General features: G+C 39.5%; 1 protein-coding gene across 2 annotated transcripts in view; it reads left to right on the top strand.

Annotated features, from left to right (window-relative positions):
• Positions 1 to 2,706: 2,706 nt before the first annotated feature.
• Fam204a (family with sequence similarity 204 member A) overlaps positions 2,707 to 25,320 on the top strand; it is a 31,712-nt gene continuing 9,098 nt past the window's right edge. Inside the window, exons 1-6 of one of the 2 annotated variants that reach the window (XM_013348114.1) lie at positions 2,707 to 2,771; positions 8,336 to 8,586; positions 9,115 to 9,202; positions 9,325 to 9,355; positions 9,537 to 9,636; positions 19,094 to 19,183. In XM_013348114.1, the coding sequence (XP_013203568.1) occupies positions 2,711 to 2,771; positions 8,336 to 8,586; positions 9,115 to 9,202; positions 9,325 to 9,355; positions 9,537 to 9,636; positions 19,094 to 19,183 (621 nt within the window). In that variant the 5' untranslated portion in view covers positions 2,707 to 2,710. Of the gene's footprint in view, positions 2,772 to 2,870; positions 3,250 to 8,335; positions 8,587 to 9,114; positions 9,203 to 9,324; positions 9,356 to 9,536; positions 9,637 to 19,093; positions 19,184 to 25,320 lie in introns of those variants that run through there. The other variant, XM_026781686.1, reaches the window with a different exon arrangement.

Below are 25,320 nucleotides of genomic sequence, written 5' to 3'. Positions count from 1 at the left end.
ATATGCTAATGATTATCTTTGGCATTTTTTATCCATTTCTACCCAAGGTACAGTAATATGCAGTAAATAATGAGCATTTGTGAATGGAATATGTACAGAGAAGTATTTCAGATACTAAATTATGCGTCACTTTTTTCCACCCCATGCTATGGCTTTTCTCCCTGTCCTCTCAACATTCTGGGTACGCATCTGCCTTTAGCAGTTGTTGTGAGCTTTCCCCAAATTCATGTTGAAGCCTTAAACCACAACACAGCTATATCTGGAGATGGGGCCTGAAGTAAGTTAAGTGCAATCAGATCAAAAGAGTGGGTCCCTTACCTGGAACCATTAATGTCCTTATGAGGACTCCAGAGAGCTCTCCTAAACTGTGTTCCAAACAGGTCATGTGAGCTCACAGAGACAGTAGCTGCCTACAAGCCAAGAGAAGAGACCATGCTAGCAGACTTTACAGTGTCCAGAGCGTGAGAGAGGCAGTGATTATTTAAGCTTTTCCATCTATAGTATTTTGTCATGGCAACTCACAGCAGACTAACACAACAATTAAGTCTCTCAATGCTGACAATTGCAAAGCCAGTTTCATATACTTTCTTAATATTTTAAAGATTTGAGCTGAAGGAAATCCCATTTAAAAGTGAGACAGTGTTGTTACTGGAGAGTTTTATATGAATCCTTGAATTGTTCAACTTTGTTTTCCTCTAAATCAGGGAATGCTTGAGAGGGGAACCTCAGCCATGCAAACTTATCAAATTAGGACATATCACTACAACATAAACTTGGCCTATCTTCCATGAGATATTGGAGGTTGTATGGGTGTACTAGGTGATTAAGTAGTAGGATTAACTACCTAATAATGCTAAATCCACTCATATTATTAAGTACAAACAAAAATTTTATACGTCAGAATATTTTTTGTGGGTTTTTGTTTTGTTTTGTTTTTTGAGACTAGATTTTTCTGTAGCTTTGGTGCCTGTCCTGGAACTAGCTCTTGTAGACCAGGATGGCCTTGAACTCACAGAGATTCTCCTGTCTCTACCTCCTGAGTGCTGAGATTAAAAGCGTGTGTCACCACTGCCCGGCCATCAGAATATTTTTAAAAATCATTTGTCAATAATGTTAGTAAGTGAAAATTATTGTAGGTTAAGCAATGTGTACAATGTGTACATTGTTTGACCTACAACTAACTCCTTTCTTTGAATAACTAAATACCTTGTATGGCAACCTAACTTAATAGTGCATTAGTATTCTTGTATCATGTTGCCGAGTCTTAGTCATACCACAGTAGCTGGCTTTTAGCCAGTCAGTGTGACAGTTGATCAGACCATGTTTACATTAGGTAAAGGCCCAGATTTGACCAAACACACTATTATATCATCTCTTTTCATATATATTGTTTTTTTTTTTTTTTTTTGAGACAGGGTTTCTCTGTGTGGCTTTGGAGCCTGTCCTGAAACTCGCGCTATAGACCATACTGGCCCAGAATTTAGAGATCTGCCTGCCTCTCGAGTGCTGGGATTAAAGGCGGGAGCCACCACTTCCCTACTTCTTTTCCTTTTCTTAATCTTAATCTTAATCAACGGTGGAACTCTCTGAACTTTGACTGGATCATAGCCCTACTCCATTCATGAAAACAGCTGTTTGTTCAAATGAATTCTTGTTAAAGGCTTTGTATTTTGTGTGTGCATGGGCGCACAAGCGGGTTCCAGGGCTCCTATAGAGTTCAGAAGACAGCTCCCACGCATAGCTCCTCAGTTCACCTATCTTTTGTGCTCACTGGCCCGGAGCTGGCTGAGTAGGCTTGTCTGATTGGCTAAGGAGCCCCAAGAACCTGCTTGTCTGCCTCCTCGATGCTGGGATTATATGTATAGGACACTACCCCTGGCTTTTAAAATAGGGATTCCGGGGATGGCATAAGCTCAGGTCCTCCTGCTTGCTAGGCAAGCTTTTCACTGACTGTGCTCTCTCCCTCGCACTGAATTTTCTCAAAATAACCACCACAAAAAAAAAAAAAAACCAGGAACATAATCTGATTACAGAACACTTCTTCAGAAAATGGAAGCACTTCTGAATTAGTCTTATACTCATCTCCGTCTCTTCGCCTGTTTTTATTGTCTTCACATGGTGATATTTTCAGATCTTTTCATCATTTATACGTCTCCAAGCCCATCATCAGAACCCGTACACTCTAACAACTCAGTAAACAAACTTCAGACGAGGGATGCTGAAGCTGGATCCGGGAAACCAGATGGTGAGTACCCGGAGAACAGGAATCAGATTGAGAATCACATGAGGCTTGGAACACAGTGAACACTAGACTATACACAGAACCAAAAAAAAAAAAAAAAAAAAAAGGAGCGAGGAAGCGAAGGAAAGAAAAGGGATTGATTAATGCAAACCCTGGAGACACCATCTACCATAATTCTTGATTGAAGTCAAGAAAGCGTCGAGGTCAGCACTTTCCTCAGCCAGATTCACCAGCGCAGGTAGAGTGAGGAAAGAACGAAACTTTTTCAAAAACAAAACCAAAAACCGAAAAACCCGCTGGGTCAAAAGAGAAAGACAGTGAGGAAAGAGCGGGAAAAACAAAAACAAACAAACAAACAAACAAAAAGAATAGCCTCCTCCTGGCAGAAGAGCCTAGGCAGCTCGGCTGTTGCCTGGGCGACCACAGAGCCAGAACGGTCGCAGCCTATTGGCTGAGCCGCTTCAGCCAATGAGAAGGCACGATGTTGCCGGGGTTCTAAGATGGCTGCCGAGCCCCTGTTTCCCGGCCGGTAAGTTAGGCTTCGCGCGGCTCGAGTTGGCGGCCGGCTTCGTGGCGGGCGGGCGGGCGGGCCTGTCGAGCTTGGGTTCGGGGCACGGAGGGCGGCAGAGGAGTCTGGGCAGCCGGGCCGCGCAGCTCCTCGGCGGGGACACCGGAGCGGGCCGAGAGAACTCGGCCGCGCCGGACGCCGCTCGGCCCCACCGGACGCCGCCCGGCCCCTAGTGGGCTCGTGAAGTGGCTACCGGGGGTCCCTTCCCGTCCCAGGCCGAGCGAGGAGGAGCGGGCTCGTGGGTGCGCTCGGCTGTGTCGGGGAGAGCGGCTTCTGCTGATGAGTGCGGCGAGCCCCTCGGCGGCCCGGCGGGCATTCTGACGCCGCTCCGCACCCCGAGGTGGCGCGACCCTCAGCGCCCCCAGAACCGCAGAGCTCCAGGTTGTCAGCGGGGAAGGCTGCACCGTTTTAGAGCCACCCTGGCGCGGTCTTGAACTTCGTAAGTGTTTGCACGGTGGCGAGCATTGCCTGCAAGGTAGAGAGGCTCTGGGGGGCGGGGGAGGTAGTTTCCGTGTCCTGTCTGTAAACAAACATTGTCTTCGTACAAACTCACCCACTCTAGGAAAGGAACAACAAAAAGAAATACCGCTAAGTAAATAGTGTATGTGAAATAAATTCGAACTCAGGCCCGCTTGTTTTCTTTCTGTGGTGTTTTGAGAAAAAAGAACACATTTTCTAGCAATAAATAAGACCTTTACATTAATGTTGATCTTTTAAGCCCAAAAGTACGTAAATTAACTAATTCCAAAGTTCATGAGCTAATTAAGTACTTTATTATGATATTACAGATTAGACTGTGGTGGTTATAATTATTTCACAAATAAGTTTAAATTTAGATGTCCGTGATTATTTAAAATTGAAGACACAATTTGAGATAAAACATGGTCATTTGATGATATTGCAGTTTAAATTCTGGCAGGAAATGCTTATCCGTTGAGATGTTCAAATTTTTATCTTCGTTATTGCTTGTAAGTAGTTGGGTGGTCTAAAAAATACATTTCTGGTGTTTCTACATGTGATTCTCAGTATGTTACTTGCTGTGATATCTTGCCTGGTTTATCATATGTAAAAAGTGCAGAAAAATTATTAGTAAATTTTAGCAGTCTTATAATTACAGCCTAGAGTCATTGTTTTGGCCTGTCTCCCAAATCTTTGTCCCAAGAATGCATCGCTAACTTTGCTCTCTAAAAGTCCATAATTGACTCCACTTTTGTAAAATAAGTGGATCTCAGTGATTTAGGGCAGATATTAAAGGGTTGGTGTTAATTTCTAATGAGTGTCGTGATGAGGATCAATGCCTGCCTCTTGGTTTGTGTGCCATGTGGGACATGGCATGCTTTGTTTTTTTCGCTACTGCTTTGTGTCTTTTGTTGTAACTGGGTGTTCTGTCCCTTTTCAGTGGCCTGGGTGCACAGCCTCTAAAAGCTGGTAACCTTGACTGGGTTGTGAGTTGAGGAGAGAAACTGCATTTACTGACTACACGTCATGATGTAAACTACATTCACATCAAAGAGCGAGGCTGTTCTGGGCATCTGGGACACTGTCAGTATTAAGACAATAAACATTTCAAAGATGTGAGACATCTCCTTGGTAACTGATCACACTCTCACTTCAAAGCTTAGTTAGGATGGGGACCCAGGCAAAAGCTGCTTAGGCTGGAAGTCATCTGAGTTTCAAGCCTATTCTTGCTCTTGTTACTAGTGGTCTCCAGGTCTGGCACAAGCTAGAACTTCTGTTACTGAGATTTGGTATCGCTATGGTTTCTGTATTTTGAGAGATGATATTTACTAAACCTTTTTTTCATATTTTATAAAAATGAAGTTGTATAGTCAACATCTCTGGTTACAGTCGAAGGATAATGCTTCATTGGATTTAAGTTTTCTTACCTAGTGGTAGATGATGCTGTGCTACCAGGAGGAAAATAAATAATTTTGATTTAAAAAAATACTGATAATTAGCTTAGTGAGTTCCAGTGCATTCATTATAAAACTTTGTAAAAAAAAAAAAAGAAAGAAAAAAAGAAAAAGAAACAAACCCACAGATTACCAGCCGCCAAACCACTTTGTTTTAAATGCATTGTTTTCTGCCAGTGTGTGCTCAGTATGGCTATGGTTGTTTTTTGAGGGTGAAAGAAAGCCCTTTTTATTTAGGCTTGGAACAGAGCAGAAATGCATCAGGTCATAGCAAATGGTGTCTGCCCAGAACTAAAAGATGTGTCTCATTTTGTACACAAAATCATTTGTAGGATGGAATAAATCATAACTGCAGTGGTGATGAGATATGAAATGAAAGTGATGTTTGAAATGTTACAGAAAAGGGGAATTGTAGCTCATTTACATCTTCCTTGACTATCATGATTAAATTAAATATTAGTGAGTTATAGGCTAAAAATTGAAAGCTTAAAAAATAATTCATTGGCTGTACTATGGGCCTGGCTGTAATCTACATAGAAGAATTTGCTTTCTTTCTGTTTATGTTATTCCACATCTTTTGAGATTGGACGAGTGAATTTTCTCAGAGACTAATTTAGGATTTTCTCCCTTAAAATAAAGATATATATCCTGAAAGGAATGAAAGAGACACTTCAAAGAAATAAAGAATCTCCCTTCAAAGAAGCCCAGCGGAGTAGCAGGCGGCCAGGGAACCATATGAGTGACACACAGTGATGGAAGCAGCCTCTCCATATTGGCTGGTTTACATTGGGCTGCTGCTTTAATGGATGGCTCCATTTTGCAGACTCTTTTCCAGCAGTTACCTGGGTTTATCAGCAGAAACCTGAATCTCCCTTACGTCTGTTTATGTTTTCTTTTTGTTTTGTGCCGCCTCCCAATATCACAGTTAACTGATGTGTGGCTTAAGATTTTTAAGTAGTAAATTTAAAAAATATACTTCATTTGAATTTTTTGTTTTGGATTTGGAGGTTCTTTTAACTTTTCTTCTTTCTTCAGGTACATTTAATATACTATCAAGCTAGGAAAATACCATATTGAGGACAATTTTGGAAGCCATATGAGCAGTAGATTAAGTAATTTTGAAAAAGGTCAAAGAGCCATGAAAACTGGATAGTTGTCTGAAAACTGACAAGGAAAAGCATAACTTCTATAGGGTAACTGAGACTGCTCTCTGTACGGAAGCACTTGTGAGTGCCCAGCATGTATATTGTGAAACTCCCGACATACTGAAACAGAGCTCTGCTTGTAGGGGCACATGCTTTCTAAGTGCAGGCTGAGTGACATTTCCTTGCCATGGGGTTAGCCTTGCTCTGTGAGGCTACAGATCCTGTCGTCTTTTGTGTGCTTCTGTTCCCAGACTCTTAGAAAATGTCTAGCATGCAATAGAAAATGCCATGGGTGTATTTTCTATAGTAGACACCCAAGCATGCTTTAAAAAAATGTCTGAAATTTGTTACCGTTTCAGTATCCTTTTACAGATAATGAGCGTAAAGATGTTTTGGAGGCTGTTACTACTCCACTCGCCCTAGTGGCCTATTTTACCGAATATCTCAACAATCCCTTTATTTCAACTTCTAAAATATACACACGAAGTTCAGGAGTAGATGCAGGTTTTATAAGGCTGAACACATATAACTTGGGTCTTTACTTGGAGTTGAATGTAAATTCTGGATAGAAAATTATACAAAATTGCCAGAGAAGACCTTTATAAATAAAGCATATTAATATGTGAGTTCCATTAATGGTCTGGTAATCTGCCTCTTGTTTTATTGCCCTGTTCAGAAGCCAAATACCAGGTTTATTTTTAGAAGCTTCATGTCAGGCTATGGAGATCAGGGAGGAACATGATTTATATCAGCTGATAAATGAAGCACCACAAATATCAGAAAATTTAGAGGTATCTTACAGGCTCTACTATCCATATTAGGAATGATAAAATGCATTTCATGGCCACAGAAATAATAGCGAGAGCCAATGCACATTTGTGTTTTGATGCATGGTTCAAGCTTATTAAAAAAAAAAAGAAAAAAGATTTTCACCACCAAACATTCACTGAGCCCCTAGAACCTCCTGAACTGAATGCTCCTGAGTGTTGTATCTCATTTAATCCTCAAGATAATCAGTGTGATTATCTTATCCTGTGCTTAGGTGAAGAAACCGAGGGTCAGGGTTGTTAAGTGATGTTCTTCTGGCTAAGTGGAACTGGAGTCACGAGTCTAGTTGGGGTTGTCTTAAAAAGCCAAGAGAGTGTTTCAGAAAATCAAGTACTGGTAAACCTGGCCTGAAAAATGTACAAACACAAACCCTTTAAATCTGAGAGGAGGTCCTTACATGAAAGCAGACGTATGTAATTGAGATTAATGCAAAGATCCCTGATACCTGGGACCTGAAAAGAATGGGGTTTTTCTTCCTAGAGTAATTTCAAAATAGGACAGGAGTTTCAGCAAGGCAGCTTTCTGTTCTACTGGTCCTTCTGAGTGACGACTAATCTTGAGAGATGTAACTGTTTTTGATTACACTAATTCTAAAAGTCATTTTCATGAAACTTAATGATTATACTAATGGGCTATAACAGATATTGTTGATACTGTACTGAGCTTTTGTTTCCCAAGTACATAGTATTATTATTCAGGTTTTAGAATTACATTTCATTTGGTTTATTTCAGCAATGTAAAATTTAAAACTAGGGTATCTTTTCCACCTACCACACCTTTTATTTACTAGTAACTTTTTACACTTATTCTGTGGGTGGATGTGCTTGCATACACACAGGTGGAGGTCAGAGACATCTTACAGGAGTTGTTTTTCACCTACCATGTATAGGTGAACTCAGGTCATGGGGTTTGGCAGCAAATGCCTTTACTTGCTGAGCCATCTTGCTGCCCATTCTACTGCACCCTTTAAACATATGTATGCAACTTAAAGTTTTTTTCTTTGTCAGCCTGATTCTTAGACAATAAGCCTTTTGAAAGTTAAATGTGCTTCATATAGATGATGCGTCCACCCATTTTGTTTGTTAATGAGTACAACGCGAAGCATGGTATTTTAAGCCTTAAGCTGGCTGTGATGTTTAATACGTGTATATATAGTCACAGCACTTAGGAGGCTGAAGCAGGAGGATCTTTAGGAGTTTAAAAGGCCAGCCTCGGCTCCAGAGTAAGGCCCTGTCTCAATAAAAGAATGACAAAATAAAATTTAAAAAAGTACATTGTTTTAAATTCCTGCAGAGTGTGTTGTTAAGTGTGTGACATTCTTGAGCGGTGTGTGCTTTACTGTTACTGTTTCAGTTAAGCGGAATAACCCACACTTTAGAGAATCAATATTCTGCTTTGTCTGAAGGTGTATGTTGTAACATACTTAAAATGTTAGATAATATTAAACTTTTTTTTCAACTTATCACAACTGATTTTAGCTATTTTATATGGATGGTTCATCTCACTTTAGATTTTAAAGTTTAAATTGACTGTTCCTCAGTCATTGGTAGATATACTGATCTCCTGGGATATCTGTTGATGGTTTTAAAATAGTTTCTGTGGGTACTATTTGAAGTCATTTTTCCCTTTCTCCTTCTAGAAGAGAAGATGTGGAGTGGGCTGTTACCTCCTGGGCTAAATGAAAGCGATGTTGAGTCAGATTCTGAAGATGAAGCCACACTAGAGAATCCAGAACTTAGAGAATTTAATTTACAGGAAGATGGAAAGACTGACAACAGTAGCAAGCCAAGAATGTCAGATATCCCAGCAGGCAAGCCAAAACCGGAAACAGCGGCTGATGCAAATGCATATGAGAAGTGTCCTTCTGGAATTCCCTTGAACATGTGGAATGTAGGTTTTCTTATTATTGTCAGGAAAGTGTGTGTTTCCAGAATTCCCCGAACATATGGAGTGTAGGCTTCCTCTGTGTTAGGAAAGTGTGCATGTGTCCTCCGTGTCTGTGCTGTGTCAGAGCATGTTGTGATGGAGCAGATAGCAAGGGGCTCATAATAGTTGCCGCTTATTTAGCCGTTTGGATAATCTGATTCTAGTTTTAGTTTACATAAGTAGAAGAAGGAAAATGTCATAGGATTATCTGCTCTACTTTGCCTAGCATGGCAAATGAATTTCTTTCTTTTTTCTTCATTTAATTATAAATCATTTAGTGTCATTCTCTGTTATCAAATAGCTTGTGTTAAAACCAGTGAATATCCCAATTCACCTGAGTTGTGAGGACTGGAGTATGTATCCCAAGAGCAAATTCCTTAGTTGGTGACTTTAGAAATGGCAGAACATAAGGATTTTACTTAACACATTTTACATGTTAAAATGTATGTTAATCTTTAGCACACACCCATACTATTTTTTCTTTTTACATAGAAATTTCAAGAATTGCATAAAAGACATTCTGAACAGAAAAATTCAACATCAAGATTCAGACAGAAAAAAAGAAAACGCTCCAAAAAAGGTGTTTATTTTTAAATTTAGATTGTTAGTTGTCCTAACTCTAAATTGACTAGTTGGGATAATTTCTTAAAACATGATTTTGAAATAATAGCTGAATAATTAAGTATTCTAAATTCATTTTAGGCAAATTGAAGAATGAAAAAGAATCCCACAGGTGGGTGGAATTTAAACTAGTTACTATTCAGCAGTGTTGTGGAATTTTCTAGATTGCTGTACTACTTACCTTGATAATGATTAAACATGAAAAGTAGTCATTGAAGTGTAATTATTGCAACTGGTTAAAAATAGTCAAAGCAAAAAAAAGTCATAATTTGTCTTAATTTATCATCTTGCAGTGAACAGTCCTCAAGTGAAACACAGTGGAAGGAGCTTACTCAGTACTTTGGAGCCAATGATAGATTTGAACCGCCAGTTAAACAGAAAAAAGTTGAGAAAGTAAGATCCATCTTCTTATTTATCTATGATTCCATTGTATATTAGCCAGCAGGATGTATTTGCTGTTAACCTTACCTAAGATACTAGTTCATTAATTATGTACTTAGAAACTGTGTTCGAAAAAGATGCTTGATAAACAAGTGGATACCTAGTTTAAAACTCTTCAGAAGAGTAAGTTGTGAAAGTATCATTGTGAGGGCCTCACTCTTTTTGCCTTGGGTGAAGAAAGCTGTTCTTGCAAGAGGCCCTTTCACTGAGACCTGAAGGGTGGTGAAAGGCTGTTTACATAAATAATGGTCACTAGGAGGCTACGGAAACAGGTGAAGACCCTAAAGGAGGGGTTAATGTGAGAACTTTGTGGGTTTTGGTGAGAAGGTTAGGCTGGCTGGAATGGAGTCAGTGAGGAAGAGTGTAGCTCAAGACTCATGATAATCTTACAGAACTGCCCAAACTGGGTGGCCGGGGAGCAGTAGGATTGGACTTTATTTACAGTGCACTGGATTTTAAGAGAGTGACGGGATCTAAGTTAAGTTAAAGATTCCCTGTCTGTTGGCATGGAGAATAGATGGTGATGTAGCAAAAATAATGAGAAAACAGCAGACCAGGCACAGGATAATGGTCTGTTGACTGACAGTGGTGTTGATGAAGATGGAAAAAAATGTGTGAGTGCTTTCATGTTTCAATGTGAAGGTAGAATTGTCATGTTTTTCCTCAAGTGAGTTAGAAAGTTGAGAAAAATCAGGAAAAGATTGAGAGTAGACCTATTCGCAGTTCTGTTTGGGGCATAAATGTTAATCAGAATACAAGAAAAGAGTAAATAATTGCTTAGTATGAGGTGGGGGCTCAGAGCAGTGTCTGAGCCTGAGGTATTATTTATAGTTGTTACTCTTTAGAAATTAGAAAAGGCCTTGAAGGAATAACACACATATTCATGGTGGGGGTGGCCAGGGGTGTTGGGAGAGTCTAAGATAATGAGAATCCTGTGTTCCGAGGTGGGGTTAGAGGCCTATGGGAGCAAGTGGGACCTATGTGTCTTGTGCTTGCTTTAAGGAGATACCTTTACATGGGTTACTGCTGAGTACTATGTACCTAAAGACCTTTGCTGTTTTCTGATTGGTTTGTATTTCTCATGAAAAACTTTTCATATTAAATCCTTAATTAGGTGGTGATATTTCACTGAGAAGATTGTAAATTAAGGGCCTTTCACAACAAATTTTGTATGTGTTATGTTTGGAGTTTTGTTCTGTTTGAGATGGGAGGTCTGGTTATGTTGCCCAGGTTGGTATTGAACTCCTGATCACAATCAAGTGATCCTATGGATTCAGTCTATGACTGGGATTATAGTCACAGCATCCTTCATGTGGCTTTTTCTCTCTAGTTTTACAAAGAATTAATTCCAAAATAGTCCCTATTACACCAGGTACTTGGCCCTGGGTTCATTTTCTGCACGTACTACTGAGCAGTAACCTTTAAGCAGATACAGAAATAATAATACAAAGCCCAGTGGTAGAGTTGCAAGTAAAATCTGAGTCATAAAACATTGTGTTGGTGCTTTTGGGGGGTCTCACTGTGATAGGTGGTGCATTTCTGGACACGTTTTTGTCATGATCTTGACTCTTGTGGTTCATGTGTGCAGGGAGCAGCCATGTGACATTGACTTAAGTTGCTCTTGACTGCCAAATCTGCCCTGAAGCTGGGAGGAAGACTTTGTTAACTGCCCTGAGCCATGAGGCGTCTCTGGTAGACCTGCTGTGGAGTTCCAGCCACTGACTGGATGAGCGGTTGAATGACCCTTTCATAGGAGTCGCATAATTTACATTATAATTCGTAACAGTAGCAAATTTTCAGTTATGAAGTAGCAATGAAACTAATTTTATGGTGGGGGGTCACCACAACATGAAGAACTGTATTAAAGAGTTGTAGCATTGGGAAGGTTGAAAACCACTGGACTAGATCCTTCAGTGCATGAATGATTAAGTATTAGTTTAATTATTTTTTTTAAACATGTGAACTAAATGGCCTTTGATTTTTCAGTTATTTGCAATATTTACTATCTTCCATATTGGTATTGGCTTCAAAGTATCTAATTGATAAGAGATATTAAAGTCATGAAATTAATTTTGTAAACATTCTAAAAAGCAGAGATTAAGAGATTTTTTTTTACAACTTACTAGAATCCTGTTGTTACCCTATTGTTTGAAGTTGTACCGTCTAAATATTGGCTAGATACTTTTAGCTCTTACGAAGTTATAAGGGTTGTTCATAGTATCGTTTGAAGAACTCCATCTTGGGCGGTGGTGGCGCACGCCTTTAATCCCAGCACTCGGGAGGCAGAGGCAGGTGGATCTCTGTGAGTTCAAGACCAGCCTGGTCTACAGAGCTAGTTCCAGGACAGGCTCCAAAGCCACAGAGAAACCCTGTCCCGAAAAAACCAAAAAAAAAAAAAAAGATGAAGAACTTCATCTTGAGACCTAGCACCTTGTCTCACCATGCATTACATGCATCCTAGAGAAACCAGAACAGCGGTTAAAAGTGTGAACTCTATTGAAGAGAAATTGCTGTGAGCCTGACTAGTCACAGGTGCATTCATTTGGAAAGTTTGGGCTTTTTTCCTGCAGACATTGCCTTGCATGAATGGTGAGGAAAGTTATGGGTCGTCCATCAAGGAAACTGTTGTTGGCCAGACTTCTATTTTGCCAGCACTTATTAGTCTACAAGTAAATGTAAGCATGAAAGGAAAGAAAGGGTTTAGTAAAGCTGAGTTATTTCAGCTTCTCTTGGGAGTCGAGTATAACTGCATGCCGGCAGTTCTGCACTCACTTTCTTGGTTGGGATCATGGTTTTTACATGATGCTGCTTTTGCTGTCCTGCCGAGGTTGTACTGTGAGTCCAGTAAAGCAAATAAACTTTAAAAAGGAAAATCAAGATGTCCACATTGGAGACATCGTGATAAAAGCTATAAGTAACTTATGTCCAGCAGATAGTTAGGGATCTGGTAGCACTGTGTAGACGCGTGGTGCAGTGTAAACAAATATGGATTTCCAGTCTAGCATTTTATTCTCTGGAGCAGAGGCTAATCTGTCTCAATATCAGAAAGTCTTTTTATGTTGTTTTCGCTCAACCCTCAAGAACAGTAAAACAAAACAAAACTTCTTAATCTTATGAATATCACCCCCCCCCCCTTGGAGTCCTGCCAAGCAAAAACTGGCTTAACCCAGAATGTGTATCACAACACTGCTGTCACCTGCCTGCCAGACAGTGCAGAGAGGCTTGCATTTTTTAAAATATAGTCTTCCTAATGTTCAACACTGTTTTAAGGTGTTCATTGTATTAAATGCAGATATCATTGTGTTTCTGGCAGCAGTTAATGGGGCTTGTTAGTAATTATCATAACATAATTATTTTTAATCTATGTGGGAATTGTTGTACTAGGAGCGGCGGGCTGCGTCCCCAGCACCCGGCCACCCACATGGCTAGCTTATGCCCCGAAATAATTACACGGAAACGGTATTTTTTTAAACACTGCCTGACCCATTAGTTTTAGTTTCTTATTGGCTAGCTCTTACATATTGATCTAACCCATTTCTATTAATCTGTGTAGCCCACGAGCTGGCTTACCAGGAATGATCTTAACCTGCGTCTGCCTGGAGTGGGAGAATCATGGCGACTCCTGATTCGGCTTCTTTCTCCCAGCATCCTGTTCTGTTTTCTCTGCCTACCTAAGGGTTGGCCTGTCAAATGGGTCTAGGCAGTTTCTTTATTAATAAGAAATCACTCCCACATCATTTCCCCTTTTTCTGTTTAAACAAAAAAGAAAGGCTTTAACTTTAACATAGTAAAATTACATATAACAAAACAGTTATCAAGTAAGAATTACAGTTACATTATTTATATCTATTTTATCTTTTATCATAACTAAGGAAAACTATATCTATTTATTCTTCAACTCCATCAAAGACTCCAGAAGGATATAATACTACCTAAGTAAACAAGAAATAAGAAAACTCTAGAAATGACAGAGACATCTCGCTGCCTGGACAGTCACCCAAAGTTTTTTTTGTACCATTGGGGCATCTATCTTCAGCCTTTAGGCCCATAGTATCCAGCAGACATTTTTATCAAGCAGGAAATTCCAAAGACAGTTTAGTCATTTTCTGCTGTGTCCTGCAGAATGTCTCGCAGACTCTTTTATGAATCAAGAACCCTGAAAGATCATCTCACCTTTAGGCAAGTTCACCAGTCCTCTCTCTGCGGGTTCTTTGTGTCCAGTTTATGCATCAGTCCAGGCAAGAGCAGTTTCTTGCCCAAATGGCTAACCAACTCCATAAGGATCCTCTTTGATGCCCATCTTTCTCTTGAAGTAGATTGGTGCTACCAGGAGCAGACATGTCTCATTGTCATGAAAAGTCCTAAGTTATTAAAACATTTAAAATGCCATATTCTGCAGTCTTTGAAAGATATGAAGAATGTATCTAACTGAAATGTATCTCTATATATCTAGAAAATCTAACTAACATGACTACAAGCTTTACTATTATTGATGATTATCCAATAGCAACCTATATTTCCTATTATACATATATTTTAAAAATGAACTACACAATCACAATACCTTAATCAAGATCAGAAATACATATACATATAACAAATTTGACCTTAAAATCCATACCAATGCAAATTATTCATACCTATATCATTTCCCCCTTTAAATGTAAAAGAACATTTATAAACAATATTTTGGGAACATGGGCGCAGTTCACTCCCACATCAGGGAATTTCTTCAAAATAAATTTTGCCCTTTAATTTCACTATAAATATCTCAAGTATTCTATAGTTGACTCAGTTTTATTAGGTAGCTGTCATTATTGAAGTAGTAGTCCTGGGTATGTCAAATGGATACTTTTGGTATGAAAACTACAGGTACTTTAATTATTTTTTAGAATCACTGTCCTTGATGTTTGTATAAAGTTGTTCAACTGCTGCTGCGTAGAATATCTTTTTCACACTTGTTCTTTCTGTGATAGAGTACTTTTTCCATCTAGACCTTATGTGGAACTCTAGTATAAAGATCACATCAAAACCTGACTGCCTTGACTATGTTGGGAGGGAGATATCAATCATGATGTTTTCTTATCCCCATGGTGATCTCTGTAGGGAGGGCCAGTGTTAGTCTTCTGATATATTTGCATTAAAACACAAACAGCAGGTAGGTTTAAAGTCTTACTTTAAACTTTTTTTTGGTTGTCAGTCTAAATTTTTCTAAAGTAATAGATAAATTTAGTTTTTAATTTCTCTAAATTTTGTATAATTTATGTATAATATTTAACTTATGTTTATATTTAAATGTTGTTCCCTCCTCTTCTTTATGGAGAAATTGCCTCATTTTGCTCCTAGATATTTAAATTATATCATAATTAAGCAAATTCCCAAAAATTATTTTATCATGCTTTAAAGATTGAATATATTATCCAAATAAACATTTAGCATTGAGATTTGTGGAGAAATATATTGTGATGCTGTTGGCCTTAAAGAGCTTTAGTCACAGAGATGTCTTACGTGGGTTGAGCCCCTGACATCAAGTGCCCATGAAGTCCTCACACCTGTTTGTTGTGCCATCTTGACATCTGTAGGACAGCTTTATTGATTAGATGTCAATTGTTGTCTTAGGGGAACCTGTAATATAGGTGCCCTCAGGTAAAATTTCCACTTGTGGGTAAATTGCCATTCCTCTGTATACCTGCTCTCTGAGATAAGTCTCACTTGAGTAAGAAGTGTGAAGAGTGTACCAAGGCACTGTTGCTGTCAATATTACCCTTCAGCTCCTGTTGGTCTTCTGTGTGGAAGAGCCTGTGTAAATCAGAAGCTACATTGGGACCTGTCTGAAAAAGCTTAAAAAGCTTGGATACTTAAATCTCGTTTGATGAGACAATTTACTGACCCAGAGTCAAATTTTTGATACTTGTATCTGAGCCCCCAAAGAAGTGTGATGAGGTGTGTGACCTGTCCTGGAAGTCACCTGATGTTAGAGATAGAGGAACCAGTAACACCACTGGGTGGTTACTGTAATCTAAATATTGGCTAAATAGTTCACATGTATTTTCTTGACCCTCATCATCATTTTGTAATGAGCACAGCTTTATATTTACTTGACATTAACGAGAGAACTTCTGCCATAGAAGTTTAGCGACCCTCCCCAGATTGCTCAACTCTTGGGTGGAAATTCTAGTTCATTTGACTTTCTCAGCAGAGTTTTTGGCAGAATGATATTTTCTTATGATGAAGGGAGTGTTTATAATACAAGAATTTTGAATGTCTCTAAATACAAGATTTTTATAGCTAGGCATCTTACATAGATTTTACCTATAAACTCAGGACTCTGCAGGTTGAGGCATGAGAAGTGCCATAAGCTCCCAGCCAGCCTGGGTACAGCGTGAGATCCTGTCTTAATGAAATTGAAAAGAAGAAAAAGACAAAAGTACTGTATGAAAGAAGAAAACAAACTCACTGTGTCGACCAGGCTGGCCTTGAACTCACAGAGGTCTGCCAGCCTCTGCTACCCTTTGCTGGGATTAAAGGCTTGTGCCACCATGACCTTCAAGGACCCTGAACTTCTGTTCCTTCTGTATTCACCTCCCAAATGCTGGGATTACAAGTGTGTGTCATCACTACTCCAGATTTAGTGCAGTGCTAGGGATTAAACCCAGGGTTTCCTGTATTCTAGGCAATACTACTAAGGGATGTTCCTATTCTGGTTTAATTTTAAAGTGAAACTTAACCTTATGTTTAAGCTCAGCAGTTCATAGGAGTTTTCCTTTCCCTTGGTGACATTCAGTGCTGAGCTGTAGCTCTGTGTACCAGAGGGACATTAACAAGTTGATTCAGTGGAATGGTTCAATAGGTGGAGGTAATTCGGGTCTAAGAATCTTTGGGTTACTCTGGGCACTGTATACAGAAGGCAACACCCAGCCTTTCCAATCTCAAGAGCCTAGGGTAATGGAAGGGAGCACAGCTGCTGTGTGTCATATACATGTCTGAAGAGAGGATCAGTGGACAGGTTCCTAAGGTGAAAGAGTGGAGCTTGTCTAGGTGATTGTTTGGGTAATACTGAATTGAGGTATCTGGCTACCTCAGTCCTTGTGATATAAAAAAATTGGATTTGATATTAATGTTTACTTCATCTGTCTCAGAGGCATTTTGAGGAAATCTCTTGTTCTGCAAAGGGAGTATAGGCTATTGTTTTAGCATTTTGTAAATAAATAGCTTCATTTCCATTATAGATTAAATATGAAGTTCTAAATGTAGAATATAAACTTCTAATTGTACTACACTCTGGGAGCTCAAGATGAAGATACCCTTGAGCCCAGAAGAAATACAGAAGCCAGAAGAAGTATCAAATCCTCTGGAACCCGATGTTGGTACTGGGGTCTGAACTCTGGTCCACTGAACGGCAGCACTATTCCTGTCTGCTGAGCCACTGGTCTCTAGCTCCAAGAAATAAATTTTTATTTGTTGCACATAAATTTGTATAAATAGGCATGACAGTATGTTACCCCTTTTAGACTGAAATGGTATCATTACTTCAGTGTTACACTCGTGGAATTCTTATCTGGGGCTATCAGTGTGGGTGGGTTACTTCAGTATTAATGAAGATGTGGATTATTGTACTGCAACGTTCAGTACAGTAGGATAGGCTGAGTGAGTGCCTCCTGTGTGCAAGGAACTGGGTGGGATTTTGGAATACTAAAAAGATGGGAAAGATTTTTGTTTGTTTGTTTTTAAAGGGAAGTGTGTCAGAGGCAGTAGGAACATTAATAAGATGGCACTTGTGGCTGGAGATTATTAATTATAACAGTGCCATAGATGAGGCTAAGAAAGAGTTATCTAGATAAACCTGGTAGCCAGGTAGTTTATCTGCATTCTGGCAAATGATCCTTAGCTTAGCTCTTTGCATGAACCCAAATAATAGACTTTTGATAAGTGTATGGTGAGTTCTACTTAGTTTGGTAATTTCATGACATTTAGAATTTTGATTTCTTGAAGTATTTTTATAATTAAAACATTTGCATAGTAGATTCTCACATTGGCAGGTCAGAACTGGTACATAGATCTCAGTTGGAGTGGCACAGGCTTAGAGTAGACAAGAGTTGGCTTCCTGGAAATGAAAAGAGTTAGGAAAGAGTCTGCTGTGTTATCTGCACCAGCCTGAGAACAGTTCTACAGAGGACAAGGCAGGGAAGATCTGGAGATTGTACAAGAGTAGAAAATGGCATTAGAATCATGTGGCCTAAGGCTAGAGATAACAAAGGGTTGTTAGTTGTTTGAAGGTCTTCAGCTGCTATGGAAAGCAGGTTGACCACCCAGGTTCTCAGATGGGATTGTGATACAGGAGTCTTTCTATGTCAGACATCCAGGGAGATGCTCCGTGGCCTCTGCTTCCAGTTTGTTGTTTTTTGGTGGATTATGTTGTAGTTTATAAAGTCTTCATTTCAACATCAGTATAGGAACAAAATCCCTCTGTTGACTGCTGTGATCTGACAGTGGAAGAGATTTTCTTAACACTTTTGCTGTTATATAAGGAGGAGGAAGTTTGTATGAGGTCCAAGATACACTGTGTTGAAATGAAGGGATAGGGGGTAGTTGTTAGAATAAACTTGTCTTTCAAGAAGCACATTCTAGACTACTTAAATGTTTTATATTCTGAAGTAACAATTCACAACTAGACCTTGTTTATATCATGGTGTCTTGATAAACCCTACCTAGTTTGGTGATTCCATGACCTTTAAATTTTTGATTTCTTGAGCAGTTTTAGTAAATTAAAATATTTCCATAGGAAGATAATAAAAATAATTGTTATTTCTTGCTTTCTTCTGTGTAGTCAGCATAATAGCCCTGTTTGAAGATGGCGAGAGACTTGGGAGTGAGAGCGTTGAGCTGTGGGAATGGGCTGTTGATGATGATGAGAACTCAGAGTTTGTGCAGAGCTGAGTGTGGGATGACTTAAAGATGTATGTCAGCCAAGTTGAGCAATTTATGACTGTTTCTGCCTCTTGCAAACAAGCTAGCATTGAATGGAGCTGTTATAAGGATGCAATGACAGCTTTAGTAGTATAAGCCCCCAGGTTCTACCATGTGGTAAGTGCTCCATAGTTTTGAATCATTGCTGTAATTAACTTTACCATTATTAGGGAATAGCAGTCTTTTGTTCTACACCCCCCTCCCCATCTAAATTTGCATCTTCATTTAACTGTTAGCTTTAGAAATTTGGGGACCTTGACTAGTCACTGAATGTTTCAGAAATGTTTTATCGATAAATTGAAATTGATGCAAGCCTTTATAGGGTTATGGAGAGGACTGAATGGGTGTTGCATTTGCTGCAGTCCTGTGACATAGTCTTAGTTAGCAAATGATTGACTTCCTTTCCTGGCCATAATTTGTTTTGTTTTTTCTTTCTTTCTAGTCAGGCCTTGAAAAGAGGATAGACCAGGCTGTGGAGGAATGGGATGTTGAGAAGGCTGAAGAGCTCAGCAACCAGCTAGCTACTCGAGAGGTAAGTCAGACTGATTCTGATTTTCTTTCTGCCCTTATTCTTTTCTTCCTTCCTACTGTTTGTTTTGAAATGATAGGTTTTGTGCTGACGTTAATGCTTCAAATTTATTTTGGTCTAAAATGTAGGCTGAAAATTATGCATAATTGATATGTTTTGTTTTGTTTTCCAAGACAGGGTTTCTCTGTAGCATAATTGATATTTGACCCTAGCTTTACCTGGCTTCAGCAGGTTTTTTGTTTTGTTTTGTTTCACTTTTTGCTTTATTTTGTTTGAAGTTGGTATTGTTTTTTAGGCGTGCTTAGAGAAGCACCTTCATTTTCCTTTTGTGTCTAGCTCAGTTGATCCTCACTGAGGACAGCTGTGTGCTCTGCACTCACACCCTGCAGCCTTTTCATAGTCTTTAAAAATAATGGGTCACATTATTCTGTGTATAATGTTTATACATGTGTGTTAGTGGCTAATATAAAAGAAATTTCAGAGTTATGGATATTAAGGGTATTAGGTAGAAATAGCATAAATGACAATTATATAGCTTTGAAAAAAACAAAAAAGTTGACATTTTAATCTGGGTGTGGTGGTTCTTGCTTGTAATGCAAGCATTTGGGAAGCTGAGGCAAAAAGATTACTCTGATTTCAAGGCCAACGTAGGTTACAGTGTGAGATCCTATTTCAAACAAAACAGACTCTGACATTTTGTGAATTGTTGTATTGTGGTAAAGTACAGTAGAATTTATGCTCGTAGATACTTTGAGTGTGTAAATGAGTTACATCAAAGACACTCACAGTGCTGTGCAGTCTCTTCACTACTCAGCTCCAGATTTTCTGCAACTTAAACCATTACTCTGCAATTTCCTCTTCACCCTGCTTTGGTATCACGCCACTTTGCCTCTGCATTCAGTTGCTATAGCTGCTTCATATAAGACATACGCTTATGCTTTTGTGTCTGGTATATTTTGTTTGGCATAACTTCTTTAGTGATCACTGTGCTGTAGTGTATGTCAGAATTTTCTTCCATTTCAAATTGATTGATACTCTGTCTCATTTGGGGTATTTGTGCCATTGTTTGTACATTGAATTGATACTCTGTCTCATCTGGGGTACTGGTGCCATCGGCTCTAAGTTGAATTGATACTCTGCCTCATCTGGGGTACTAGTGCCATCATCTGTACATTGAATTGATACTCTGTCTCATCTGGGGTATTCGTACCATTGTTTGTACATTGAATTGATACTCTGCCTCATCTGGGGTACTCTGTACATTGAATTGCTGGTAGACAGTGCTCCCACAGTTTGTTGTGAACCATGTTACTGTAAATGTGAGCACACTAGCGTCTGTTTGAATCCTTGTTTGAACTTCTTTTGTATATATATCCAGAAATAGAATTACTACATTATTTAAGAAAAAAATAAATGCATGTCAGGCATTTGGTATGTTTTTAATTTGTGAGGGTACTATGACTTAGCATAGCCATCAAAGCTTTGATACGGTTACCTGGTAGTTGAGCTATGAAATATCCTTGTTTGCTTTTTCCTTAAAAGGTATTCTGCTCTAACCATCTTCTAGTACTCCTTATGCTTACAGTTTGACAATTGCTCTATTTTATAAAAGAGTGCCGTATTTTGATTAAATGTAGTGCTTGTTAGATACAATAGTATTTCATTACAATTTCGAAGGGGAAAGATAAAGTTCATTTAATAAAATGAACTCGAAGGTATGTTAAATTGTGCCCCAAGTTCAGTTGGATTTCCTGTTACCTGTTGGTTATCTGTGGCTTCTTCAGTGGAAATAACATCCCTATATGTCAATCTATTCTACCAGTTAGTGAATGTTATCTTCAGGTTTTGACAGGGTGGTCACAGAAACAGGGAATGGTGGAGGAGAACTGCCTGTGGGCTTGGACAGGACCTCAGGGGTTATATGTCTGCCCTGACTCTAAGGACGTCAGGGTGGGACTAGGGAAGAGTAGGATCTAGGGATGCTTTTGGGGACTGGAAACCACACAGGGCAGTAGTAGCCAACCAGTGGGTTGAACTCTAGTGGCAGCTTAGTGTGGATCAGGAATGAAACCTTTGAGGGAGCTGGTGCTAACTGACTGTATCTCTGCTGAGGAAGTCACTCACCCTGTGCTACTTGTTGACAGGTGTCTTTTGAATGGCTTGAAAGGTTCCAGGGCTGTTTTGTGTTGGTTTGGTTGCTGGTCTGGGTTTGGTGGAGAGTAGTAGTAAAGCCCAAGATCCAACTTAAGAAAACTAGCAGGACTGTAGTATGCGGTCGCCTGCTGATTTTTAGAAATGCTGTGTCTGCCCTTACTGCACTCTACAGGATTAAGGACTCAAACTGGTACTCTTGCCTTTTTCATCTATTTTTCTTTTGGAGGACCCAGGCATTGTGGGTCTTCCCTACATAGGCAGCTGCCTCAGTGGACCCCTTCCATCAGTCAGCTGTCTCTGACTGTGTGCCTTGCTGAGGAAGAAAAGATAGGGCAGAGCATAGTTTAGCCCTTCTGCCTGACACCAGGGAAATCTGCAGAGAAGCGTTTGTTTCATTGCAAGTTCTGAGTTCTTTTTAGCAGGGTTACTTATTTAACTTGCTATTAAGGAAGTTGTGCAATTTGAGGCCAGGAAAATGACTTGGTAGTCATGGTGCTTACTGCACAAGTGTAGCAGCCAGAGCTTGACACAGGAATCTATGTAAAGATGGGAGGAGAGAACTAACTTTACAAATTTGTCTTCTGATCTTCACATACAGTGAATGCCCTCATACCCACACCATATACACATATAAAGAAGTTAGTAAAATAAATAAATAGTGTCTACAAGTTGGCTCAGTTGGGAACCTGAGTTGTTTGATCCCTGGCACCAGTGTGGTAGAAGGGGAGAAATGATGTGGGTATACACATCCACTCACAAAGAAAATTAAATTTTTTAAAGAGAAAGTTGCAAAATTTGTAAAATGTTTTTCTTTAATCCATACACTTTATTTAAATAATGCATTTATACCATTAATTTCCATACTAGCAAAGGCATTCCTGTTCTCTAACCCTGCATTCTATTGCAGTTTCCTTTGATCTAGAATAGTTGCTCTGTCCCTGTTTTCCAAGACCAGTTAGTACAGACCCCTCAATTGTGTTTTGTCTAGTATTTCCTCATGGTGAGTCACAGCAGTGACATGGGACCTCTCGGGCTCTCCAGAGGCACATGTTCTCTCTTTGTGCCACTTTTGATGGTTTTACTTTGATAAGGTGATACCACTGAGTTTCTACACTGTTTCCCCTCTGTGGTGAGTAAATACTTTATGGAGAGATAGTTAACAGCTGCACATACTCTCTTGCTATAGTTTTGTCTAATTCGGCATTTATTGCTGGTTCTTTTTGTATAGGGAAGTTAATTGAGATTGCCAAAGGACTTTAGGTCTTTAAAACAACGTTTGCTTTTAGAAAGATTTTTTTGTATTTTATTATTATTATTATTTGTAAGTAGAGACTGCTCGTTCGTTTTCCAGCTGCCCAGACCTGAATAATCACACAGAAATTATATTAATATCAACATTGTTTGGCCAATGGCTCAAGTGTATTTCTAGTTAGCTCTTAAATCTTAAATTAACTCAATTCTATTCATCTGTGTATCACCATGTATCACCACAAAGCTGTGGCTTACTGGGTAAAGTTCTGGGCGTCTTTCTCCTTCAGCAGCTACATGGATGGCGTCTCCTTGATGCCGCCTAATCTCTCTGTTTCTCTGTTCAGATTTCCTGCCTGCTTTACTCTACTAAATCATTGGCTGAAACAGCTTTATTCATTAGCCAATAAAAGCAACACATATACAGAAGAATATCCCACATCAATTTTTTTTTCTTTTTTTTTCAAGACAGGGTTTCTCTGTACAGTCTTGGCTGTCCTGGAACTAGCTCTTGTAGACCAGGCTGGCCTCGAACTCAAGAGATCCCCCGGCCTCTGCCTCCCAAGTGCTGAAATTAAAGGCGAGCACCACCACTGCCTGGCTTAAGATTTGTTTTGTTTTTTTTTTTTAAATCGCATATGTGTGTATTCACTTGTTCATCAATACATATTTGAGCATAGTTGCCCAAGGAAGGCAGGAGAGGTGTCCAGATCTCCTGGAGCTGGAGTTGTTAAGTTGCCTTATGTGGGTGCTGGGAACTACAACTCAGTAAGTGCTTTTAACTTTGAACCATCTCCTCCAGTTCCACTTGACGGTATTTTCTTACATGGCAAACCAAGACTAAACTTTAGTTTCAGTGTGAGGAATTTGATTATAGATTGTTTTCTAAATCCATTTCAAATCTCACGAACCTGGACAATTTCCCGGATGGTGTGCTGGGTGTGGAAAGAGCTCCACGTGTGTTCTGTGTGTGCTGGGTGTGGAAAGAGCTCCACGTGTGTTCTGTGCCGGCCTCACCCTGGCGAGCTGCCTTGCTCTGTACATGTTTGACTGCCTGAAAACCCCTTCAGGGCTGCACCTCTAGTTTTTTTTTTTTTTTTTTTTTTTTTTTAGAAATAGGGATTTCTTTGAGGACACTGGTATTGTAGTTTGGTTTCTTTTCATCTTGCTGTTTTAGAAGTTGGGATTTTATAATGCTGATTAGGAGTTTTATTTCGAGATCTGTTCTTTCCCGTCATACTCTATGACAAATGAGATTGCTTTAGAAATACTGTTTTTAGCACATGTGAAAATAGCATTTTTCTCAATTGTCCTTTTTTTTTTACTGTGATACATATGTAAAGCTATGTTTTGGTAAATTCAAATGATTTATTTTGAGTTTAATGAATTCTAATTAAAAGAAAAACCAGTAATTTATATCCTGTATAACTGAAAGGACAGCTGGGTCATCTCTGCTGTTCTGACATGGACTCAGGAAGACTCCAGTGCTGTGCCCACGCTTTGAGCACCCGTGAGGAATGTCCAGTCAAGAAGAGCTTTGACAGGGATTGGTGCAAGCTAGACACGATGACAATGAGATGGGATTCTAGAAAACTATGAGTTTGGGGCAGAAACCTTTTATGAACAGAGTGTATATATGCATGGTAGGTGTCCTTTTGAAATTCAGGTAGATTGGTTTTTAATAACAGCAGCGTTTGCTTTTCTCAAGAAGCAGTGACTGGGACCTGCTGATAAAGCCTTTGCTCAGAGGCACAGACCCCAGAGTTCTTAAAGCCCTTTCCAGCCATAGGTGAAGCTCATTTTGATGTTTAACATTTAAAAGCCTGTGAAGCGAGTAGGGCAGCATCAATTTTGAGAAAAATGAAGTTAAAAGTAGAACCATGTCTGTGAATAGACCTTGAGAACAGCCCTCAAAGAGAGGGTGTCAAAATTAGGCTGTTGGTGTGCTCTTATTGTGACGCAGCAACCACACAGTTTCCCAGAAACGTGTCCTTCAAATTTGTGATGACTGAGTTTGGGGAAAGTGGGCAACTTAAAGTTTGTGTCTAAGCTTAGACTGTGCTGTCACTTTGGGGTTTGCTGTGCAAAGCTAGACTCTTTGGAGAGTGCCCCTCCTGCTTATCTGCCCGTTCAGTGCTGTAACGGTTTCTAAGGACTTAGACAGGTATACCGATGAAAGTGTTCCATCTTTCTCTAAGCTCTTGTTTGGAGGTGTCTGGCGTTGACCTCTGACTTGGCAGAGCATTCTGCTCATCTTCCACCCTTCCTCCTTAGCTGCTGTCCTTACTGACTCATTACCTTCAGTCTAAAGAGACCTGTTTGGAAACAAATACTTGGAAATTCAGTGCTAAAGTCTGAATTTAATTTAGTGGCAGCAATTGGAGTGACTATTACATTTTGGAAAAAGGACTTTTCTCTAAACATTTTTCTGTTAGCTTGTGCAGTTGAAAACGAGCTTCACTTGGTCACAAACAGTATCTTCCCACCCTCAAATGAGTCACCTACCTCCTTTCACTGCATATGTTCCTCATATGTACTTCAGTCCCACCTGTCCAGTGTCCTTGCTCATGAATGCTCTTTTTGGGAAGAAATACCCTGAAACCAAGCTTTTAAGTTAAGATTGCGCAGATACAATGCTGAACAGCATATTCCAGTTAACCATTATAGAAACGTATTGAACAGCATATTCCAGTTAACCATTATAGAAACGTGTTGAACGGCATATTCCAGTTAACCAT

Source organism: Microtus ochrogaster, chromosome 8 (genome assembly GCF_000317375.1).
Source record: "Microtus ochrogaster isolate Prairie Vole_2 chromosome 8, MicOch1.0, whole genome shotgun sequence".
NCBI classification, from domain to species: Eukaryota; Metazoa; Chordata; class Mammalia; order Rodentia; family Cricetidae; genus Microtus; species Microtus ochrogaster.
The sequence above is the reverse complement of the archived record's forward strand: the minus strand, read 5'-3'. Positions and strand labels throughout refer to the sequence as shown.